The following is a 22,679-nucleotide window of genomic DNA, read 5'->3' as shown; positions in this document are numbered from 1 at the left end:
AAAGTGTTTTGAATTTGAATGGTGAGGTAGGTGGGGTTTTATGAAGGATGGATGTGAGTGGTGAAGAGAAAGATGGGATTTGATAGGTGAAGGGTTTTTGGGGAAGAGGTGTTGAGGTGATTGGTGAATGGGTGAAGAAGAGAGAGAGTGGTGGGGTAGGTGGGGATCCTGTGGGATCCACAGATCCTGAGGTGTCAAGGAAAAGTCATCCCTGCACCAAGTGGCGAGCAAAATTGCTCTTCATGCCAATTCTGGCATTAAACGCCGGGCTGGTGCCCATTTCTGGCGTTTAACGCCAAGTTCTTGCCTTTTTCTGGCGTTTAACGCCAGTCTGGTGCCCCTTTCTGGCGTTAAACGCCCATCTGCTAGCCTTACTGGCGTTTAAACGCCAGCAAGATCTTCCTCCAGGGTGTGCTATTTTTCTTTCTATTTTTCATTCTGTTTTTGCTTTTTCAATTGATTTTGTGACTTCTCATGATCATCAACCTACAGAAAACATAAAATAACAAAGGAAAATAGATAAAATATAACATTGGGTTGCCTCTCAACAAGCGCTTCTTTAATGTCAGTAGCTTGACAGTGGGCTCTCATGGAGCCTCAGAGATGCTTAGAGCAATGTTGGAACCTCCCAACACCAAACTTAGAGTTTGAATGTGGGGGTTCAACACCAAACTTAGAATTTGGTTGTGGCCTCCCAACACCAAACTTAGAGTTTGACTGTGGGGGCTCTGTTTGACTCTGTTTTGAGAGAAGCTTTTCATGCTTCCTCTCCATGGTGACAGAGGGATATCCTTGAGTCTTAAACACAAAGGATTCTTCATTCACTTGAATGATCAATTCTCCTCTATCAACATCAATCACAGCCTTTGCTGTGGCTAGGAAGGGTCTGCCAAGGATGATGGATTCATCCATGCACTTCCCAGTCTCTAGGACTATGAAATCAGCAGGGATGTAATGGTCTTCAACTTTTACCAGAACATCCTCTACAAGTCCATAAGCTTGTTTTCTTGAATTTTCTGTCATCTCTAGTGAGATTTTTGCAGCTTGCACCTCAAAGATCCCTAGCCTCTCCATTACAGAGAGAGGCATGAGGTTTACACTTGACCCTAGGTCACACAAGGCCTTCTTGAAGGTCATGGTGCCTATGGCACAAGGTATTGAGAACTTCCCAGGATCTTGTCTCTTTTGAGGTAGTTTCTGCCTAGACAAGTCATCCAGTTATTTGGTGAGCAAAGGGGGTTCATCCTCCCAAGTCTCATTGCCAAATAACTTGTCATTTACCTTCATGATTGCTCCAAAGTATTTAGCAACTTGCTCTTCAGTGACATATTCATCCTCTTCAGAGGAAGAGTGCTCATCAGAGCTCATGAATGGCAGAAGTAAATCCAATGGGATCTCTATGGTCTCAGTGTGAGCCTCAGATTCCCATGGTTCCTCATTGGAGAACTCATTGGAGGCCAGTGGATGTCCATTGAGGTCTTCCTCAGTGGCGTTCACTGCCTCTCCCTCCTCTCCAAATTTGGCCATGTTGATGGCCTTGCACTCTCCTTTTGGATTTTCTTCTGTATTGCTTGGAAGAGTACTAGGAGGGAGTTCAGTAATTTTCTTGCTCAGCTGACCCACTTGTGCCTCCAAATTTCTAATGGAGGACCTTGTTTCAGTCATGAAACTTTGAGTGGTTTTGATTAGATCAGAGACCATGGTTGCTAAGTCAGAGTGGTTCTGCTTAGAATTCTCTGTCTGTTGCTGAGAAGATGATGGAAAAGGCTTGCCATTGCTAAACCTGTTTCTTCCACCATTATTATTGTTGAAACCTTGTTGAGGTCTATGTTGATCCTTCCATGAAAGATTTGGATGATTTCTCCATGAAGGATTATAGGTGTTTCCATAGGGTTCTCCCATGTAATTCACCTCTTCCATTGAAGGGTTCTCAGGATCGTAAGCTTCTTCTTCAGATGAAGCTTCCTTAGTACTGCTTGGTGCATTTTGCATTCCAGACAGACTTTGAGAAATCAAATTGACTTGCTGAGTCAATATCTTGTTCTGAGCTAATATGGCATTCAGAGTATCAATCTCAAGAACTCATTTCTTCTGATTTGTCCCATTGTTCACAGGATTCCTTTCAGAAGTGTACATGAATTGGTTATTTGCAACCATTTCAATTAGTTCTTGAGCTTCTGTAGGCGTCTTCTTCAGATGAAGAGATCCTCCAGCAGAGCTATCCAAAGACATCTTGGATAGTTCAGACAGACCATCATAGAAAATACCTATGATGCTCCATTCAGAAAGCATATCAGAGGGACACTTTCTGATTAATTGTTTGTATCTTTCCCAAGCTTCATAGAGGGATTCTCCTTCCTTTTGTCTGAAGGTTTATACTTCCACTCTAAGCTTACTCAATTTTTGAGGTGGAAAGAACTTTGCCAAGAAGGCATTGACTAGCTTTTCCCAAGAGTTCAGGCTTTCTTTAGGTTGTGAGTCCAACCATATCCTAGCTCTGTCTCTTACAGCAAAAGGGAATAGCATAAGTCTGTAGACCTCAGGGTCAACCCCATTGGTCTTGACAGTGTCACAGATTTGCAAGAATTCAGCTAAAAACTGATGAGGATCTTCCAATGGAAGTCCATGAAACTTGCAATTCTGTTGCATTAGAGAAACTAATTGAGGATTAAGCTCAAAGTTGTTTGCTCCAATGGCAGGGATAGAGATGCTTCTCCCATAGAAGTCGGGAGTAGGTGCAGTAAAGTCACCCAGCACCTTCCTTGCATTGTTGGCATTGTTGTTGTTTTCGGCTGCCATGGGTTCTTCTTCTTTGAAGATTTATGTTAGGTCCTCTACAGAGAATTGTGCCTTAGCTTCTCTTAGCTTTCGCTTCAAGGTCCTTTCAGGTTCAGGATCAGCCTCAACAAGAATGCTTTTGTCTTTGCTCCTGCTCATATGAAAGAGAAGAGAACAAAAAAATATGGAATTCTCTATGTCACAGTATAGAGATTCCTTGAGGTGTCAGAGAAAAAGAAAAATGGAAGGAAGAGGTAGAAAATTCGAACTTATCAAGAAAGATGGAGTTCGAATTGTGCATTAAGGAATAGTGTTAGTCCATAAATAGAAGGATGTGAGAAGATGGGAAGAAATTTTCGAAAATAATTTAAAAAAAGATTTTAAAAACATTTTGAAAAACTTTAATTGATTTTCGAAAACCAAGATTAAGAAAGAAGTAAAGTGATTTTTGAAAAAGATTTTGAAATTAGAAATCAAAAAGATTTGATTGAAAACTATTTTGAAAAAGATGTGGTTAAGAAGATATGATTGGTTTTAAAAAGATGTGATTGAGAAGATATGAATTGAAAAACATTTTAAAAAGATTTGATTTTAAAAAATTAATAACTTGGCTAACAAGAAAAGATATGATTCAAACATTAAACCTTTCTCAACAGAAAAGGCAACATACTTGAAATGTTGAATCAACTCATTAATTGATAGCAAGTATTTTTGAAAATGGAAAGAAATTGATTTTGAAAAAGATTTGATTGAAAAGATTTGATTTGAAAAAGATTTGATTTTGAAAAGATGTTAAAAACTAAAAAAATTTGATTTGAAAACAAAATCTTCCTTCTTGTGCCATCCTGGAGTTAAACGCCCAGAATGGTGCACATTCTGGCGTTTAACGCCCAAACCACTACCCTTTTGGGCGTTAAACGCCCAGCCAGGCACCCTGGCTGGCGTTTAAACGCCAGTTTGCCTTCCTCACTGGGCATTTTGAACGCCCAGCTTTTTCTGTGTAATTCCTCTGCAGTATGTTCTGAATCTTCAATTCTCTGTATTATTGACTTGAAAAGACACAAATTAAAAATATTTTTGGATTTTTAATAATAAGGAATAATCAATATGCAACTAAAATCAAATAACAATGCATGCAAGATACCAAACTTAGCAGTTTGTATACTACTGACACTAACAAAATGAGAATGCATATAAGACACATAAACACTCAAGTCAAGAGAATTTAAAAATCAGAGCAATGAAACCATCAATAACAACTTGAAGATTAATGAAGACACATGCATGAATGCAAAAAGAACAGAAACATGCAATTGACACCAAACTTAACATGAGACTCTAGACTCAAACAGAAACATAAAATATTTTTGGTTTTTATGATTTTGTAAAATTTTTTTTGGATTTTTCGAAAATTAAGTGGAAAAAGAAAATAAAGGTATCAAAATTCTTAATGAGAATTCCAGGAATCATGTAATGTTAGTCTAAAGCTTCAGTCTAAAGAAATTAGACATGGCTAAACAAGCTTCAGCAGGACATTGCATTCAAGAGCTAAATTGATGAAAATCAATCAGCTTTGGTGATGATAAGAACATCACCTTGAAACACTAGAATTCATTCTTAAGAACTCTGAAGAAAAATACCTAATCTAAGCAACAAGATGAACCGTCAGTTGTCCATACTCGAACAATCCCCGGCAACGGCGCCAAAAACTTGGTGCACGAAATTGTGATCTCTTCTTTTCAAAACTCAAATAATCCCCGGTGATGAATCCAAAAACTTGGTGTTCAATACCATGGCATAAACACAACTTCGCACAACTAACCAGCAAGTGTACTGGGTCGTCCAAGTAATAAACCTTACGCGAGTAAGGGTCGATCCCACAGAGATTCTTGGTATGAAGCAAGCTATGGTCACCTTGTAAATCTTAGTCAGGCAAACTCAAATGGTTATGAATGATGAATAAAACATAAAGGTAAAGATAGAGATACTTATGTAATTCATTGGTGGGAATTTCAGATAAGCGTATGAAGATGCTTTGTCCCTTCCGTCTCTCTGCTTTCCTACTGTCTTCATCCAATCCTTCTTACTCCTTTCCATGGCAAGATGTATGTAGGGTTTCACCGTTGTCAGTGGCTACCTCCCATCCTCTCAGTGAAAATGTTCAACGCACCCTGTCACGGCACGGCTATTCAGCTTTCGGTTCTTGATCATGTCGGAATAGAATCCAGTGATTCTTTTGCGTCTGTCACTAACGCCCCACAATCGCGAGTTTGAAGCTCGTCACAGTCATTCAATCATTGAATCCTACTCAGAATACCACAGACAAGGTTTAGACCTTCCGGATTCTCTTGAATGCCGCCATCAATTCTAACTTATACCACGAAGATTCCGATTAAGGGATCCAAGAGATATCCACTCAATCTAAGGTAGAACGGAGGTAGTTATCAGGCACACGTTCATAGGTGAGAATGATGATGAGTGTCATGGATCATCACATTCATCAAGTTGAAGAACAAGTGATATCTTAGAACAAGAACAAGCTGAATTGAATAGAAGAACAATAGTAATTGCATTAATACTCGAGGTACAGCAGAGCTCCACACCTTAATCTATGGTGTGTAGAAACTCCACCGTTGAAAATACATAAGAACAAGGTCTAGGCATGGCCGTGAGGCCAGCCCCCAAACATGATCAAAAGATCTAAAATGATCCAAAGATTTCTTAAAATACAATAGCAAAAGGTCCTACTTATAGAGAACTAGTAGCCTAAGGTTTACAGAGATGAGTAAATGACATAAAAATCCACTTCCGGGCCCACTTGGTGTGTGCTTGGGCTGAGCATTGAAGCATTTTCGTGTAGAGACTTCTCTTGGAGTTAAACGCCAGCTTTTGTGCCAGTTTGGGCGTTTAACTCCCATTCTTGTGCCAGTTCCGGCGTTTAACATTGGGAATTCTGATGGTGACTTTGAACGCCGGTTTAGGCCATCAAATCTCGGGCAAAATATGGACTATTATATATTGCTGGAAAGCCCAGGATGTCTACTTTCCAACGCCGTTGAGAGCGCGCCAATTGGGTTTCTGTAGCTCCAGAAAATCCACTTCGAGTGCAGGGAGGTCAGAATCTAACAGCATCTGCAGTCCTTTTTAGTCTCTGAATCAGATTTTTGCTCAAGTCCCTCAATTTCAGCCAGAAAATACCTGAAATCACAGAAAAATACACAAACTCATAGTAAAGTCTAGAAAAGTGAATTTTAACTAAAAACTAATAAAAATATACTAAAAACTAACTAGAACATACTAAAAACATACTAAAAACAATGCCAAAAAGCGTATAAATTATCCGCTCATCATCCGGTATCTAACCTTGGATAGAACACCAAACACTAAGCAAATGGGACAATGCCACAACCCTTGCATCTTACCCACGTACTCGGAGTAGGGGACAACTGCACCCTGCCTCTTATCCAAGTGGTGTTACAGTTCTCGATCCGGAGCAAGTGCCGACAGAATTTCACCCTTGCATCTTACCGGAGTTTTGAACTCTTAACCAAAGCAAGTATATAACACCACTAAATCTTACCCGGAACAAGGGGATAACACCACTGCGTCATATCCGGAGGCATATTACAGTAAAATTCAAGTTTATTTTCATTATTATTCCAATTTATTCATAGTCATTCAATCATTAATTCATCTTCCATACATTCTCAACATCTCTACACATCCTTAACATATACCTGGAGTGAGTGGTCATTGACACTGCTTCTTACGCGGTCACATCTATCTCATTGTCATTCAATTCATTATTTCTTCAATTACAATTCATTAGTTTCATCATATTCATCAATCACTCCTTATCTCCCATCACCAACACTTCCTTAAATTAGTTAACACTTCGCAAAACTCTTCCAAATGTTTCCTCCAGTTATTTCACAGGCGTGTGTTCATTCTAAGGTTTAAAGCTCACTAACGAACTCTAAACAGGTGTAAAAAGGAGTTTGGAAAGCTAAAGAATTAGTTTAGACTTGAAAAATACAACTTTTTCAATAGAAGGTTTGTACATATGCATACCCTTTGTGCGTACGCACGGATACAAAAATTCGCAAAGTCGCATATGTAGTCATGTCCTGTGTACGCAAGTATTTGAAATAGCCTGGAATACTCGCGTCACGTGCGTGCCTCGCGTACGCGAGCCCTGTTTCCTACAAAAGTTGCAAAAAACCATATTTTTTACCGAACTTCGAACACGCATAACTTTTTCATTTTAAAACATTTTTCATTTGTTCTTCAAACGGCATAAACTTCACGAACCCAATTTTCGTTTGAAACAAGTTTGATACAATTTGGGGATTTGGAAGCCGAGTTATGGCTCGCCGAAATTAGTCAAAAATCTACTTTTACCAAAAATAACTAAAACTTTTAACCTTTCCAAATTCTCAATTTAAACCATGATTTTTACACCCGAACCTGTTCCAATATACTCAATAAAATTCTCTACCATTATCACAACATGTCCAAACTCAATCTTACCAATTTCCACTTCAAATTCATCTACAAATCAAACTACAATTTCAATATCAATCAAACCAACACAATCCATTGCTACTCAAGATCACACACTCATTTACTTACATGATCATTATTTTAACCATATTAATGATTATACTCATTTAACATAATACATTATCATTATCAAACACCAACATCATCAACTATATCAACTCAAACACATATTGCACTAATTAAAACCACTAAATTTACACCAATACACAATCCAAATTTGCTTTTGTAAATCATTCAACAAATTACATTCATTATCCTCATCAATCATCATCAAAATCATTAATCATCAATCTTTTTATTAGGATTACTAACTTTTAACATACATACATGCTTCAACCTATCTTATAGTCATCTAGCCTATATTTTCACGAGATATTATATATTATTTACGAAAAACCAAAACCATACCTTGGTTGATTCCTCCCTTAAGCTCGGAACACCGTAATTAACACCATTTTGTAAAAACTCATTCTTTCAAAGTCACACCAAATAGATTTCCAACTCCCCAAAGCCCAATATCAAGTCTCCAACAGCACCAATGACCACCAACATGTCCCAAAATATCCCACAACTCAATCTAATATAAATAATCCTCACTAAGGGATTTTTTAGAGCAAACCCAATAATTTTCACTAGTTCAACCCTATAACATCAAAGAATTAAAAATCTCAACACCAACTCATTGAATTTTCGAAATTTGGGGGCGGAAGGAAAGTCAAAACTAAAAATATAACTTTCTTACCAAATTGACTACTAGACTTTGTAGAGCTTGACACGGGGGTCGCGTGGCCGCAAATGATGCGGCGATCGGAGCTCCGGGTCAAAAGTTATGTTGGATTGAATTAAGAGCAAGGGTTTGTATTTCTTGGAATTGTTCTACCCTTGCCCAGCGTGTTTCAATGTGTGGGTGAAGGAGAAATGAGCTGAAGCTCATGGGTATTAGTGATTTGGGTTGGGCCTTGGGTCCAATACGGGCTCGGTTCGCCTGGTTCAGCCCGTTCCACCCAATCTAAAACCAAATTCTTTAAAATTAGTATCAAAATTCATATTTTAATTAATTCTACCTCATTAAACTATAAAATTTTATTTTCTAATTTTTTGAATTAATAATTAATCAATTGGCTAATTATTCGTTAATTACGCGGGGTTTACAGCAAGCTCGTTAGTGGCGGCTCCACGAAACAGCGGCGATGACTGGCCAGTGCGCGGCAACGACGGTGAGCTGACACGGTCTCCCTCTATCTTCTGCCCGTGCTCGTGTTTCCCTCCATCGTGTGACACGACGGCGCGGGCTAGTGATGCCCGCCAGCGTCGTCTTCCCTCTTCCCCTCTCCTTCCCCCCCCCCAGGGGTCGTAGTTCTCTTTCCTTTCTTTCTTTTTGAAGGAGGCGGCTAGGGTTTCTTTGGGTAAGAAAAATTGTGTGTGTTTTAGGGTTAGGGTTTGTGTATGAAATTGGGGATTTCGGGATTAATTTGGGTTTGGGTAATTTTAATAAAATTAGGATATAGGTTATTAATTTGAAATCTAATTTATTCCTTTAAAATCACTTTGAAAATATTATGTAATTATCAATTTGCTGATTGACTTTTAGTTAAGTATTTTAATTTAAAATTAGGGATAATATAATTAATTTTCTTTGCTTATAAAAATCAAAGTATTAAATTCTAAAATCTCAATTATTTAAACTAAATCATATAAAATTCTTATTCTTTTACAACTGCTAAACTTTATAATTTAAATATAGATAATTATTCAATAATTATGAAATTAAGTAAAATTTCTATTTTAATTATCAAAACTTGATTTAATTATTTTCTGAAAACAAAATCTCTAATAAATAAATAAATTTGAAATTGTCTCATAATAAGATTTTTCAAAAGTTCTAGGTCTTACACTAGTTAATTCACCTCTCAAGCTTTCGATGCTTATTGTATGGCCAATGGTACAAGTGTTGAACATCCAGTAACTCATGTTCATACACAAAAAGAGCTAGCAGAGTCACTAATTATACGACGCTAGTTGATTGCTAGACCTTTACTTTTGAGAACAAATCTCCCAACCTCAGCATGGGAGCATGCTATTTTACATGACGTAGCACTTATTCGCTTAAGGCCAATAAGTTACCACCAATTCTCTCCTCTACATTTAGTTTTTGGCCAATACCCATAAGAATATTCAGGTGTGCGATATATGTTCCAATTGTCCTGCCTTATCGCATCAAAATGGGACCCCAACAAAATTAGGGATATATGTTGGATATAATTCTTTCTCTATAGTGAGGTATCATGAGACACAAACTGGAGAGTATTTAAAGCTCGGTTTACATATTATCATTTTGATGAATCAAAATTTTCAACATTATAGGAGAGAGAATAAGCTTCTTGAAAAATAACTTAATTGGAATGCATCATCCTTGAAACATTTAGATCCTCGATCTGGATAATGTGAACTAGAAGTTCAAAAGATCATACATTTGCAAAGAATAGTAAATGAATTGTCTGATGCATTTTCTGATATGAAAAGAATCACTAAATCCTATATACTAGCTGAAAATGCCCCAATTCAAATTAGTGTTCCAGTTGGACAAATGGCCACTAAAACAAATTCATGCTAGAAGTGTGGTAGACCTGTCAGTTCCAAAGACAAAAATCCTCAAAAAAGAAAAGAGGTAAATTCTATTCCTGTTGAAAAAGTTAAAGACATAATAAAGACACCTGCAGTTGTCCAAAATTCTGATATAATTTTGACGCTAGAAAACGTTTAGGTACCTGAAAATTCTGAAAATTATGAAATGATGAGATCTCGATAAATTATGTCTTTACAGGATAAAAATAGAACCGAAATAAAATAATCATCAATGAAATATTTGCATATAATGTGGCATTACACATTATGCATGAAAGTAAGGATCTTGAGCCACAAACAATCAAAGAATATTGACAAAGAAATGACTGGCCAAAATGGGAAAAAGCTATAGGCTAAGTTAGACTCACTTGTAAAATATAAGTCTTTGGACATGTAGTCCGTACACTAGAAGATGTAAAACCTATTGGATACAGATGGGTATTTGTGAGAAAACAAAATGAGAAAAATGAAGTTGTATGATACAAAGCTCGACTTGTATTTTCACAAAGGCTCGGTATAGATTATGAAGAAACATATTCTCCTATAGTAGATGCAATAACATTGTGTTATTTGGTCAGTTTATCCACATACAACAAACTACATGTTCATTTAATGGATGTGGTGACAACTTATTTATACGGATCATTAGATCGTGATATCTATATAAAAATCCCCAAAGGATTAAATATATCTAAACCATCAAATGAATATTCGCAGAGGTTATACTCAATCAAATTGCAGAGATATTTATATAGTCTAAAGCAATCTAAACGGATAAGGTATAATCGTTTTACTGAGTATCTGACTAAAAAGATTCAAAAAAGATGATATCTGCCCATGTATTTTTATAAAAAAAAAGTTGCATTTGAATTCATTATAATTGATGTGTACATTGATAATTTAAATATTATTGGGACCCCTGAAGAGATTCCAACAATTATAAAAACTCTAAAAGAAGAGTTTGAGATGAAAGATCTCAAAAATACTAAATTTTATCTCAGCCTGCAAATCGAGTATACAAACAATGGGATCTTTATTCATCAAATAATATACACAGAAAAGATCTTGAAAAAATTTTACATAGATAAGTCACATCCATTAAGTACCCCAATGATCGTAAGGTCTTTAGATGTGGAAAAGGATCAATTCCGTCCATGAAGAAAATGAAGATATCTTTGGTCCTAAAGTACCATATCTCAGTGCCATTGGAGCACTAATGTATCTTGCTAAGAATGCACAACCTAACATATCATTTGTTATGAATTTACTAGCAAGGTATAGTTCCTCTCTAACAAGAAGACATTGGAATGGAATCAAATAAATTTTTCGGTATCTTCATGGAATAGTTGATATATGACTGTTTTATCCATATGAATCTAAGTCACAATTAGTTGGCTATACAGATGTAGAATATTTTGTTTGATCCACACAAAAGATCTCAAATGGGATACATATTCACATATGGTGATAGAGCTATATCATGGAAACCCACGAAATAGATGATAGCAGCAATATCCTCTAATCATGTTGAAATGTTTGTGATATATGAAGCAAGTTTTGAGTGTTTTGGATGAGGAGTTTAATCCAATATATTCTATCATCATGTGGACTGATTGATCAGAAAATAGCTCCAATTATTCTGTTTGAAGATAATACAGCATGCATTGCTCAACATAAGAATGGATACATTAAAGGTGATAAAATAAAGCATATTTTTTCCAAATTCTTCTTTACTCATGACCTTCAAAATCAAGGAACAATTGATATCTAACAGATCTGCTCGAGTAATAATATGGTTGACTTATTTACAAAGTCCCAAAATCTTCTTTCGAAATATTGGTCTATCAAATTGGAATGCACCGACTTTGAGATATTAAATAATTTCAACAAGAGACGAAGACTATATTCTTTTTTGTTTTTCAGATTTTTGTCCTTATTGAGTTTTTCTTGACAAGGTTTTTAACGAGGCAGTAATCATCACAAAAGATATTGTATTCTCTTTTTTTTCACTAAATTTTTTTTTATTGGATTTTTCTTTAGTAAGATTTTAATGATTTTAATGAGGTATAATCCTAAATGGACATCTAAGAAAAACTGAAAAAGTGTTGTGATAAGGATAGATACTCATTTAAGAACTATGACTTTTCTTCTTATATGGGCCGCTAAATTTTTCAATATGGAGAAAGCTCAAGTTCTCAAGATGGATTAATTCAACGAAGTTTGAAAATGTGAATTTGGTACGTGTATAAATAAGAAAGTAAGACCCGAAACAAAACACAATAAATATATATATATATATATATATTTTGAGATAATAATATTAGTAAATATAAATACTAAAATTTTATATTTACATCTTTTAATTTATATTTATTTATTTTACAACAAGAACTATTTTCTAATATATTTATTTTTCAGTAAATACCTAAACGTACGTAATAGAGACATGCACATTTTCTTCTTTAACACTAAAATCTCCATGAACCAATAAATTATTACAACTTTCTATTGCTATTAAGTACACTAACGATGTTGCGCACTTTCAACTCATTTTTAAAGCATAAAAATACTAAGTTTTATTTAGAGTAAATTATAATTTCAAACTATAAAAAATTCGAACGTTCATACTTTTAATAATAAAAGATGTAAAATATCTCGATACCTATCAAATATTGAATTATTTCGACAAAATTACTTAACATAATAGTTTGTTGGAAAATTTTGTCATAGTAACTTAATATTTAGGAAAAATAGATAAAAGTACACCCGAATTTTCACACGGAGTATAAATGTACTCCTCAATTTTTTAATGAGTCATTTGTACACATGAATATAAAATTTCATTGTTAATTCTACCCTTCCATGACCTGAGTGAATTTTCTGGCGGTGGTAGAGGCCAGGTGGCATAGTATTGTATGATGTGGTCAATTTGAGGTGACACTGTGGAAAATAAAAATATTTATTATGAAATTTGTTGAAATAAATATAAGAAAAGGGAATAATGAAACCTCTTCCTTCTCTAGTTTCTTCGAATCATATGAACCCTAACACAGGGTGAAAAAAAAATTCTTCCTTCACCCTCTTCATTTTTCTTTGTACATCTTCGTTCTTTCTGTTGTAACAAGGGTTTGTAAACTCTAATGTATGAAAATGTCACAGTTTCAACGAAGGAAGAATATACCTCATGCTTGTGCCAGTGGTTGCGGTGGCTCGTCTTTTGCGCCAAAAAAATAGGAAGAAGAAAAAGTTTGACTACAACAATGGCAAGTACCTGCATGGACTTGACGCAGTGATGCTTGAGTCTGCTACAGAGTGGAACCGTGGAAGATTGTTTCTTAGATTGTTTCTTCGTTATCCATTATGGGAGGTATGTAAATTCTGATTTTGTTTATGATGACAAATTTTAATTTTCTGCAAAATGGTTAAAATTGTCGTCGAATTCATGATGCAGAAGGTTGAATTGAGGTGTGACTATTCATTTGGACTGATGAAGTTGTTGACGCTAGAAGAGATTGCGAAATTCAGGAGTAGAGTGAAGAAAGCAAATGGAGGTTTGCAGAAGAAAGCAACTGGAAGGTAGAAGAAGAAATGAAGAAGATGTTGCAGACAATTGATGGGATTAATCAAGAGCTACAGAACATTAGAAAATGGATGCAGGATGTATGCTTAGGGATAAGTATATGTATTCTGTGTTTGTTCATTAAGACATTTAATCAGTAGTTGTAATTCCCTCTAAGTAGATGGCTGTGTTGTCAATTTCGTTTTCACTAGTATCTGAATACAAAGGATTTTTTCAAGGTTATTAATACAAATGGTTGGTTCAATTTTATTTCTAGTACAATTTCGTGCAACAAAACAAACTGAAGATCTAATTCATTATGAACAAATCTTTGACCAGTCGGTGCTGACCTCTTATACGATGCTCTTCTATTCTTCTGACTGTTCTTAGATTGTTGGGTGGGCACTTCAAACCTTCTTGCTGTGAATTATTAGGAGGTGAGACTTCTGCTTCACTTTGCTGCTGGGTCGTGTTTCGGTTGACGTTTGGGATTTCGGAATGTGACATTCGTTGGGTTGTAGGAGAAGGATTGGGAGATGCTGGGTTCTGAGTTTCATTGCAACTTTAGTTGATTTCGTTTTCCTTATTGGCCTTCTTAACATATAACTTTTTCGGGGTAGGCTTTTTGTGGATTGCCATCTTACTTCTTCTTCTTGGGGTTTCTTGTGGTGTACATTGTTTAACGGTAAATCAACAATATGATCCCAATAAACATGGCATATTCTTTCATTCTGAATATCAAATTCATACATTCGGACTACATCATTGTCAAGCCTAATTAAATGCAAACCATTCGATACCTCATTCTCAGCCCAGTAAAAATCTTTGAACAAGACATACCCCAAATCCTTAAATAACCCCACCATAAAAAATGTATTCAGAGTTTCCACATTCACCCTAAGAATTACAGCAACCTCCCCTCTAACATATTTTAAAACCCCATTCATATTTCTCTCAAATCTTCCCTTGTGATGATACACAAAGGTTATATGATTTGCCATCTGTTTATCAAAAATTCCTCTATCAAACTATAGAATAACTAAATTGATGCACTTTCATATCATAACACAGATACATGTGAAGGACAGAAGCATTACCTTTTGATCGTGTCTGATTCTGAACTCTCCTCCTTTGCATAAGTTTGCGTTTGGACTTCCACGCTTCTTGCCCTAGCGCTTTTGCCTTTAGAATGTAACGCAAATGACGAACTGCGAAGTGCTCAGAAATTCACTATGCTTACTCTCTGCTAGGGCATGTTTTCATTCAACACTGAAATTTGACAATGAAGATAATGAAAAACTTGTAAAACTTTTTCTTTTTTTTTAAAAAAATCAACAAATTTCATAATAAATATTTTTATTTTTCACAGTGTCACTTCAAATTGGCCACATCATACAATATCGTGCCACCTGGCCTCCACCACCGCCGGAAAATTTACACAGGTCACAGAAGGGTAGAATTGACAACATAATTTTATATTCATGTGTGCAAATGACTCATTAAAAAATTGAGGAGTACATCTGTACTCCGTGTGAAAATTCAGGTGTACTTTTGTCTATTTTTCCTAATATTTAACATGTATTAAGATAATTTATATTATATTTGTCAACATTAAATTTTTTATGATAAAAAATAATTCTTCATTCTTTATTCAATTATTAAAACATACCGCCATTGAGGTAATATCTAAAATAATTCTCAAATTTTTATAGAAAAAAATAGTCACTTATTTTTAAAAATATTCAAATAAATCTCTCAAATTAAATTTTGTAAATTTCTGTTTATTCCTAGTTCAATTTCTGTTACTGCAATGCTAAGGCTTAGTTTGGTAAAATTTTTACTTTTCAAAAGTAGCTTATAAAAGTTAACTTTTAAAAGATGGTTTTTTAAAAGTTGTGTTATTTTTGTTTGGTAAATCAAATCAAAAATAGTTTTTAACAAACATAAGCAACATCAATTATGTTTGGTAAAATAGCTTTTAAAATTTAAAAATACTATAATAAACATAAATGCAAGCATTAAATTTAAAAATTAGTTAACATATGAGGTTATATTAGACTTTTAAATTTTGAAAAACACAAGCCAACTTTGAAAAGCTCTATCGTAAGTGCTTTCCAAAGTACCTCGATCTTTTAAAAGATGTAAGCACAAGCACGTGATCTTTTTTATTTACCAAACACAAAATGAGGAGCTTGAGCTTTTAAAAAGCACAAGCACTTCTTCAAAAAGCTTTATCAAACCAAACCTAAGGCTTAGTTTGGTAAAGTTTTTACTTTTCAAAAGTAGCTTATAAAAGCTAACTTTTAAAAGATGGCTTTTTAAAAGTTGTAGTATTTATGTTTGGTAAATCAAATTTAAAATTGCTTTTAATAAACACAAGTAACAATAATTGCATTTGGTAAAATAGCTTTTAAAATTTAAAAATACTATAATAGACATAAATGCAAGTATTAAATTTAAAAATTAGTTAAAATATGAGGTTATATTAGACTTTTAAATTTTGAAAAGTACAAGCCAACTTTAAAAAGTTCTATCTTAGGTGCTTTCAAAAGTACCCCAGTCTTTTAAAAGCTGCAAGTACAAGCACATGATCTTTTTTATTTACCAAACATAAAATGATGTGCTTGTGCTTTTAAAAAGTTCAAGCACCTTTTCGAAAAGTTTTACCAAACCAAGCCTAAGTTAAACTGTTGAATGCTAACACATAACACTGTTAAATGCATCATCATTTTAGAGGATTTAGGTAAGATTAGAGTAAAATAACGTCATTTACGTTTTTCTCTCTTTCAAATCACGCATTTGTATGGTCCCCGACCATTAATAAACGATTTTCCGCCAAAATAAAAAATCCTTTGTTTTTCCTTGTCACTTTATCTCCATCACCATTTCACATTAGGTCATCTTAAAGGTGCTCCACTCTTGCAGCACTACACTTTATAAAGTACAAAATTTTTTCAACAAGGGTAAACTACTAAAAGGATATCTAAAAGATTTTAGCACTGATAAAAAGATCTTGAAAGACGCAAAAGACAAAATAACCCCTGAAAGATTTTAAAATTTGACAAAAATACTCAAACATAAAAGTATGACGTCACAGTAAACAGAAAACGCTAATTTGGCAATCGAAAGAGTTTCAGTGATTATGGCAGAGAGCTTTAACAGCGTTTCTGTCGCGTCCTTTCCCTTCTTCTCTCACTTCTTCTACCACCAAGGCCACGACTACTTCTTCTACCACCAATCTGCCTCACAGGACAAGTATCGAGCTCCTTTGCTTGCATAATATAGGTCTAGAAAGCATCCACCATGTTTTTCCTGAAAGAAAATAATCATGAATCAGCACACAAAGTAGTCTCATGTACAAAGAAACTGAACTCCTAAAAAAACATATCAATAATCCATCACTGCTTAATCATAAAAATATGAGTATTTCTAAGAGGTTAAAGAGAAAACCCTCACAATCACTAACCCTAACCAAATCACTAAGTTTAAGATCAGAAAATACATTTATTCATTATTGTGTAGACCTATATACACCATCTAAGACCAGTGGAAAGAGAGAGAGAAGGTGTTACCTGACATCGTCGCGGTAGAGGCGATTAATGAGAATGTCACCACAGAGGTTGAGAAAGTAGACAACAGAAGCAGCCACCAGCATCTGAAATTGACAGAGATCCCAATTGAAAACAGGTGATTCCGTCGCAGATCTGCAGTTACGAGAAGGTATAAAGGTGGATCTTAGAGATAAAGAAGTGGTCGCGGCCTTGGTGGTAGAAGAAGTAAAAGAGAAAGGAAAAGGATGCAACGAAAATGCCATTGAAGCTCTCTACTGCCATCACTGGAACTCTTTCGGTTGCTAGATCAGCGTTTTTCGTTTAGCACGTATGATGTCATGCTTTCACTTTTGCGTATTTTTGTTAAATTTTAAAATTTTTCGAGGGTTGTTTTGTCTTTTACGTCTTTCAGAGTCTCTTTTATTAGCGCCAAAATATTTCGAGTACCATTTTAGTAGTTTACCTTTCTAGCAAAATACCATTCAGGTGCAAGGGTGGATCTAAAAAGGGCATGTAGTGGCCTTCTTCCCCCTATCTCCTAAAAAAATTTTTAAAACTTCTATTCTATTATGATTAAAGGGAGTAAATTTAAATAAAAAATTTCAATTATCATGTCAAATAGTTGTTAAGGAATTTAACATGACCGTCGTCAATCTATCTCAGTACATCATTAATAGTTTTGTGATAAAAATAAGACGGAACTATAGTAAATTATAGATGACAAGTTAGAGGACAAATTTGAATAAATTAAAATTTTGAAAACTATATTAAAATATAGATGTAACTTTAAAAATCAATTTGAGTACTAATTCGGTCACAAGCTAAGACTAACGGTACACCTCAACAATTTTTGTTAGGAGGTAGCTTGTCCATTAGGAAATCATCAGGGCTGAGCCTCATCTTGGTCTTTCTGGGTTATGACTACTGTCGTCCTCGGTTGGATTGTTGTTAGAGTAAGAGATATTGTTAATTAGTGCTTATTTTATAGAAGGTGTTAAAGGGAAGGAGTTAGATAGCCATTTTTGCAAAATTTGTTGGTATCCCCTGTCATGGTATTGGGCCATTTGTAGCTGATCTTATTATATAGCCTTTGGTGCTTTGCTTTCTTTTGATTGTTTGTTCTGTTTGTTGATGTAAGTTTGTTTGTGTTTTTGAGTTCTAATTCGTATGAGTTCTCACATCTCTTGTTGAGAATAAGTGAGTAGATAACTATGGAAGAAAATACTAAAGATAAAGTATCACATTATAAATAAGTTTCATGTATAAAATTTTGACACAAATTTTTTCCTGATTTACTTGAAAAAATGAGATACTTTTGTGTTTTTTTTTTTTTAATTTGGTGATTTTATTTGAAGTGGACCTTTTTATATGAATAACAAAATATTAAAATAAAATTGAAAAAGTGATATAGTCATATAGATATGAAAGTTTGCCTTGGTCGTGTTATATATAGTTGTTCCAATATATAGGCTTAATGCAAGGCCTAATATGGCCTCAAGCCGCAGAAATCTAACGTTGACGCAATAAGCATGTCTCCTGAGTCCTGACCGAGTAAAGTCAGATACGATTATTTGGCTCTTAGCCCCCTTTTAATACCACAAAAAAAAAGTCAGATACGGTAAGTATAACTCACTCAACTACTCAAGCCTGCCTGACTCACTCGACTTAGTGAGTAAGCATCATTACACATCAACAAAACGACGACCCGATTCACCTCACATGACCTTGCATTTATCGTTTGAACTCAATCTCCAAGTCAAATAACCACTCAACGACTGTGTTTTGGAAAATTCGTTTGAAAGGGAGGAAGTATATGTAGATTTTTTTTTAGTTTTAATTTTTGGTTTGACAATTTTTTTTATAAATGCAGAAGTGATTTTGCTATCAAAATTAAGTTTACAAAAAGCAACTATTTTTAGTTTTTGGATTTTTTTAACAAACCATACATACTAACCATTTATTTATCTTTTACTAACTTTATTCTTTATGTATGTTATTGTATTATTTATATGAGCTCTATTTTTTATTATTTATTATTTATATTTTTTTTATCTGTTTGTTTGACATTATACACTTTTATAATTGTGATTCTTGTGTATTATGTTTGTTATTATTTTTTTATAATATGATTTATTGATTATATTAGGTAAAGTAAATTAAACAAAAAATTAACTGTAAATAATAATAATAGTAAAAAATTATAGTATACTAAAAAAAGAATACTAAAAATATATTATGTAAAAAGATCATCTTTTATAATTATAATTCTCATATACTATGTTTTAGTGTAGTTTTTTATAATATAAATTATGATTTCATTAAAAAAGATAAATTAAATAAAAAATTAATCATAAATAATAATAAAATTATAAACGCTTGGATTCCAAATTAGTCTTAGGATTACCAAAAAAAAGTGACAAAAGATAACTAATTTAAATTTTTAAAAAACGAATTTGATTAAAAAAAATGATTTTGTCCGAATAAAAGTATAAACCATTGTTAGCCCAAAATGACAACTTTTGAAGAGATCGTTGTCAAAAATTAATTTTAGAAAATTAAAATAGTAGTTCCTTTAATTTATCATTTTTTCCTTTTTTCCTTTTTGGTCAGAAATGGTCCATTGAGATGAATCTGACAATCAGGACCATACCTCCGTAAATTTTTATTTATTTTTTTTTTAAAAAAGACCATCACGACCATGTGATTCAAACTTTTATCGTACTTGTACCTAAGCCTTCAATTCTTCAACCATGTGTATATTACTATACGCGGTACAATAAATTATGTTGTATTTTTCCATCAATAATAAATTAATAATTGATTCTACTGTGAACTGTATTCTGAATACAGCTGCATATTCGAAATTAAACTCATTAATTAGTACGTATATTATAAGGAAACACAAATTATACTGCTTCCCAGAAAATCCATCAGGAGATTAATGAGAAATAATGGGCGCATTTGAAAAACTACATTTATTTGGTTCTTTGAGAATGCGTTCCAATTTGACAAAAGAATCTGCTTAACGTTTAGCTGCTGCCACACAGATCCTGGAACTGCACCTACCTTTTCATATTCTTTACTTGATCCTTTACACTTTACCCTGTTGCTCCTTCTTTGGTCCTCTTCTGATAAATTATCTTGTTCTGTGATAATAACCGATAACAAATTTGTTCATGGAAAATAATGATCATGAATCTTGGAGTTCTGCACATATCTACAAGTCTCAATGGCTTCAAACAACCATATCAGGTCTCTCTCTTTCTCTCTCCTATATATATATGCCAAAATTCCATAGTTTTGCTTCATTTTACATGTTAAATAAAAAATGCATGACCTTTTGTGTTGTCAGGTTATTGTTTTGACAAAGCAAAAGGTCATTTGATTTGCATGCAACATGAAGGAAAGTTAAATTTATTTAGGATAGTTCTTTATAATTACTTGTCAGCTTTCTTTGATTTGGATTTTCCGTACAATAAAGTTGGGAAACAAGATTATTAGAGTGGTTGTGGAAGATGGGTCGGGGAGAAAATTGGTTATGTGACATATTTCCGATGTCTTAGGGAGCAAGACATGTCTTCTTCTAGGATCCAATTATTTGCCACTATAACTAAGTAAAAGGTAGGGATTAGAACACAACCAAAATGTTTGAAGTCTATAGATAAGTATTGAAAAAACACTCTCTCCAGAAACAGTAATCAAACGTGGTCAGGTTTAGTAAATATGTGTATAGTAAAGAAGTTTATGTAAATACTAGATTAGTGTGGGGTCAAAGTATAAGATGATAAGGGAAAAATATATATAGTATCTATATCCTACTAATAAAATACCTCAGTTTAGTTAAGAACTGCATCCATCTCTGGGTATATGGAGAAGGTCCCTCGTATGATTAAATCATAGGATTTCTGGTAAGCACACATCATTCAAAATGTTCGTGCTCTAGATTAGTTGTGCTGCACATTTTACTCAAAAGTCCCTGTGTATTTGATCAATTTACAGATTTGGATGAGAAATTGGAAGCCATGATGACCATTTTAGAGGGTGGCAGCAACTCTCCAAACCACGAACACAGAGATTATAAATGGAGAGAAGACTTCATGTGCATGCTTGAAGAATTTGGCCAGTCTTACCGCGCTTTAGCAATAGCACATAACCAACTCAAGTGCAAAATATCTGATGGTACCTATAAAACCTCTGAAAATGATGTCTTTCATTCAAGATCTTTATTATCTTCTGGTATATCAAAATCTCCCCTAAAGGGTTCTGATATCAATTTTGATTGTACCAATACAAATTCTGTATCAAATAAGCAAGAAGGTGAATACCATGAGTTTTTATCAGCTGACTCATGCAGCATGAAACTTAAACCAGAGCTTGAAGGTAGAGACACTGAAACAGAAGAAGGAATGACTGATCTCTCTATCAATAGAAATGATTCTATGAAGATTGGTGATTCGGAAATAAACCTCGAAGATCCATCAATGGTGGAATTTAAATGCGACAATAAGTGGTCGGCAATGGAGTTTCAAATTGCGAAGCTTACAAAAGATAATGTGAACCAATTTATAGAGTTGGCCAGAAGAAATGACGAAAAGAGAGAAACCATAAGAAGGCTTCACTTGGAGGTGGAAGATTTGAAGCGTAAGAACAGGGTCCTGCTGTTTTCTTCAAGGTACTCCAATGCTAATTTAGAACGCCATGAAGCGTGGATATCAAACCCAGGAGGAAGTAACATAGGCAAACTCTTCAGAGGTTGCTCTCCATGATGTTTTTGTAGAATTCATGAAACAAACTCTTGTGCATAAATCTTGAATAACTATAAAGATATACTTAGTCATATAATAAGCGAATAAGCACCTGTGGAACTGAGGATAAATTTAGAGGCATGATTTTTGTTTTTCAATCTCAATTATTTATGATGTTCACAAGTAAAGATTTCATCTATATCATATACAATTCAATATCATTTAAGAGGACTAATCTGTTGCTGCATGCAGAAGGCGGGATTCAAACGCCCGACACTTGCTTAAACGAACAAGTGAGCTAACCACTCGACCAACCCAAATTGGTTTTAAGCTCATTTTATTTATCATTAATTATGTAGATAAATAATTATATTATAACTACTAATTATGTGAAGAATATCAAATAATGAGTTTTCTATGAAAAAAAAAAATAAATCGTGTAAATAATTATTTATCTAGCCATAAGTATAACCTCAATTTTAATTTAATGTAAAAATAATTTTATATTTTACATCACTTTTTTTATAGACATCGGTACATAAAATCCAAAGAGAGAAAACTAAACAGACAATATCCTAGAGAAAGTAGTTTCAATTAAGTCCGCATAAAAACCATAACTATCAACTTAATTACTTTGAAAACGCATTTCAATAAGAATCATCACAAATTTGGTTACATTTGAATATAATTTTACCAATAATTTTACCAATGAGTGTTTTTCATGTACTCTTTAAGTATATATTAGTGGAAAATTTTACATTTTTTGTGAAATTAATATAATTATAAACTTCAAACATCTTTATTTTTTCAATAAATATTCTGCTTTTAACTTCTTAAAAAAGTGTTCTTAAGGCAAAG

At 34.0% G+C, this 22,679-nt stretch overlaps 1 protein-coding gene and 1 non-coding gene across 2 annotated transcripts; both read left to right on the top strand.

The window, feature by feature from the left end:
- The first annotated feature begins 2,286 nt into the window (after positions 1–2,286).
- LOC112699986 (small nucleolar RNA R71) lies at positions 2,287–2,394 on the top strand. The gene has a single exon (XR_003152915.1). It is a non-coding gene; the product is annotated as a small nucleolar RNA R71 (small nucleolar RNA).
- A 17,710-nt stretch (positions 2,395–20,104) lies between these two features.
- LOC112696897 (protein NETWORKED 3C) lies at positions 20,105–21,975 on the top strand. The gene is made up of 2 exons (XM_025749829.3): positions 20,105–20,328; positions 21,076–21,975. Exons 1-2 carry the CDS (start codon positions 20,253–20,255, stop codon positions 21,840–21,842), a joined length of 843 nt encoding a protein of 280 aa, XP_025605614.1. The 5' UTR covers positions 20,105–20,252; the 3' UTR covers positions 21,843–21,975.
- The last annotated feature ends 704 nt before the right edge of the window (positions 21,976–22,679 follow it).

Source organism: Arachis hypogaea, chromosome 6 (genome assembly GCF_003086295.3).
Source record: "Arachis hypogaea cultivar Tifrunner chromosome 6, arahy.Tifrunner.gnm2.J5K5, whole genome shotgun sequence".
In the NCBI taxonomy this organism is placed as follows: Eukaryota; Viridiplantae; Streptophyta; class Magnoliopsida; order Fabales; family Fabaceae; genus Arachis; species Arachis hypogaea.
This window is presented reverse-complemented; position numbering and strand designations above follow the sequence as displayed.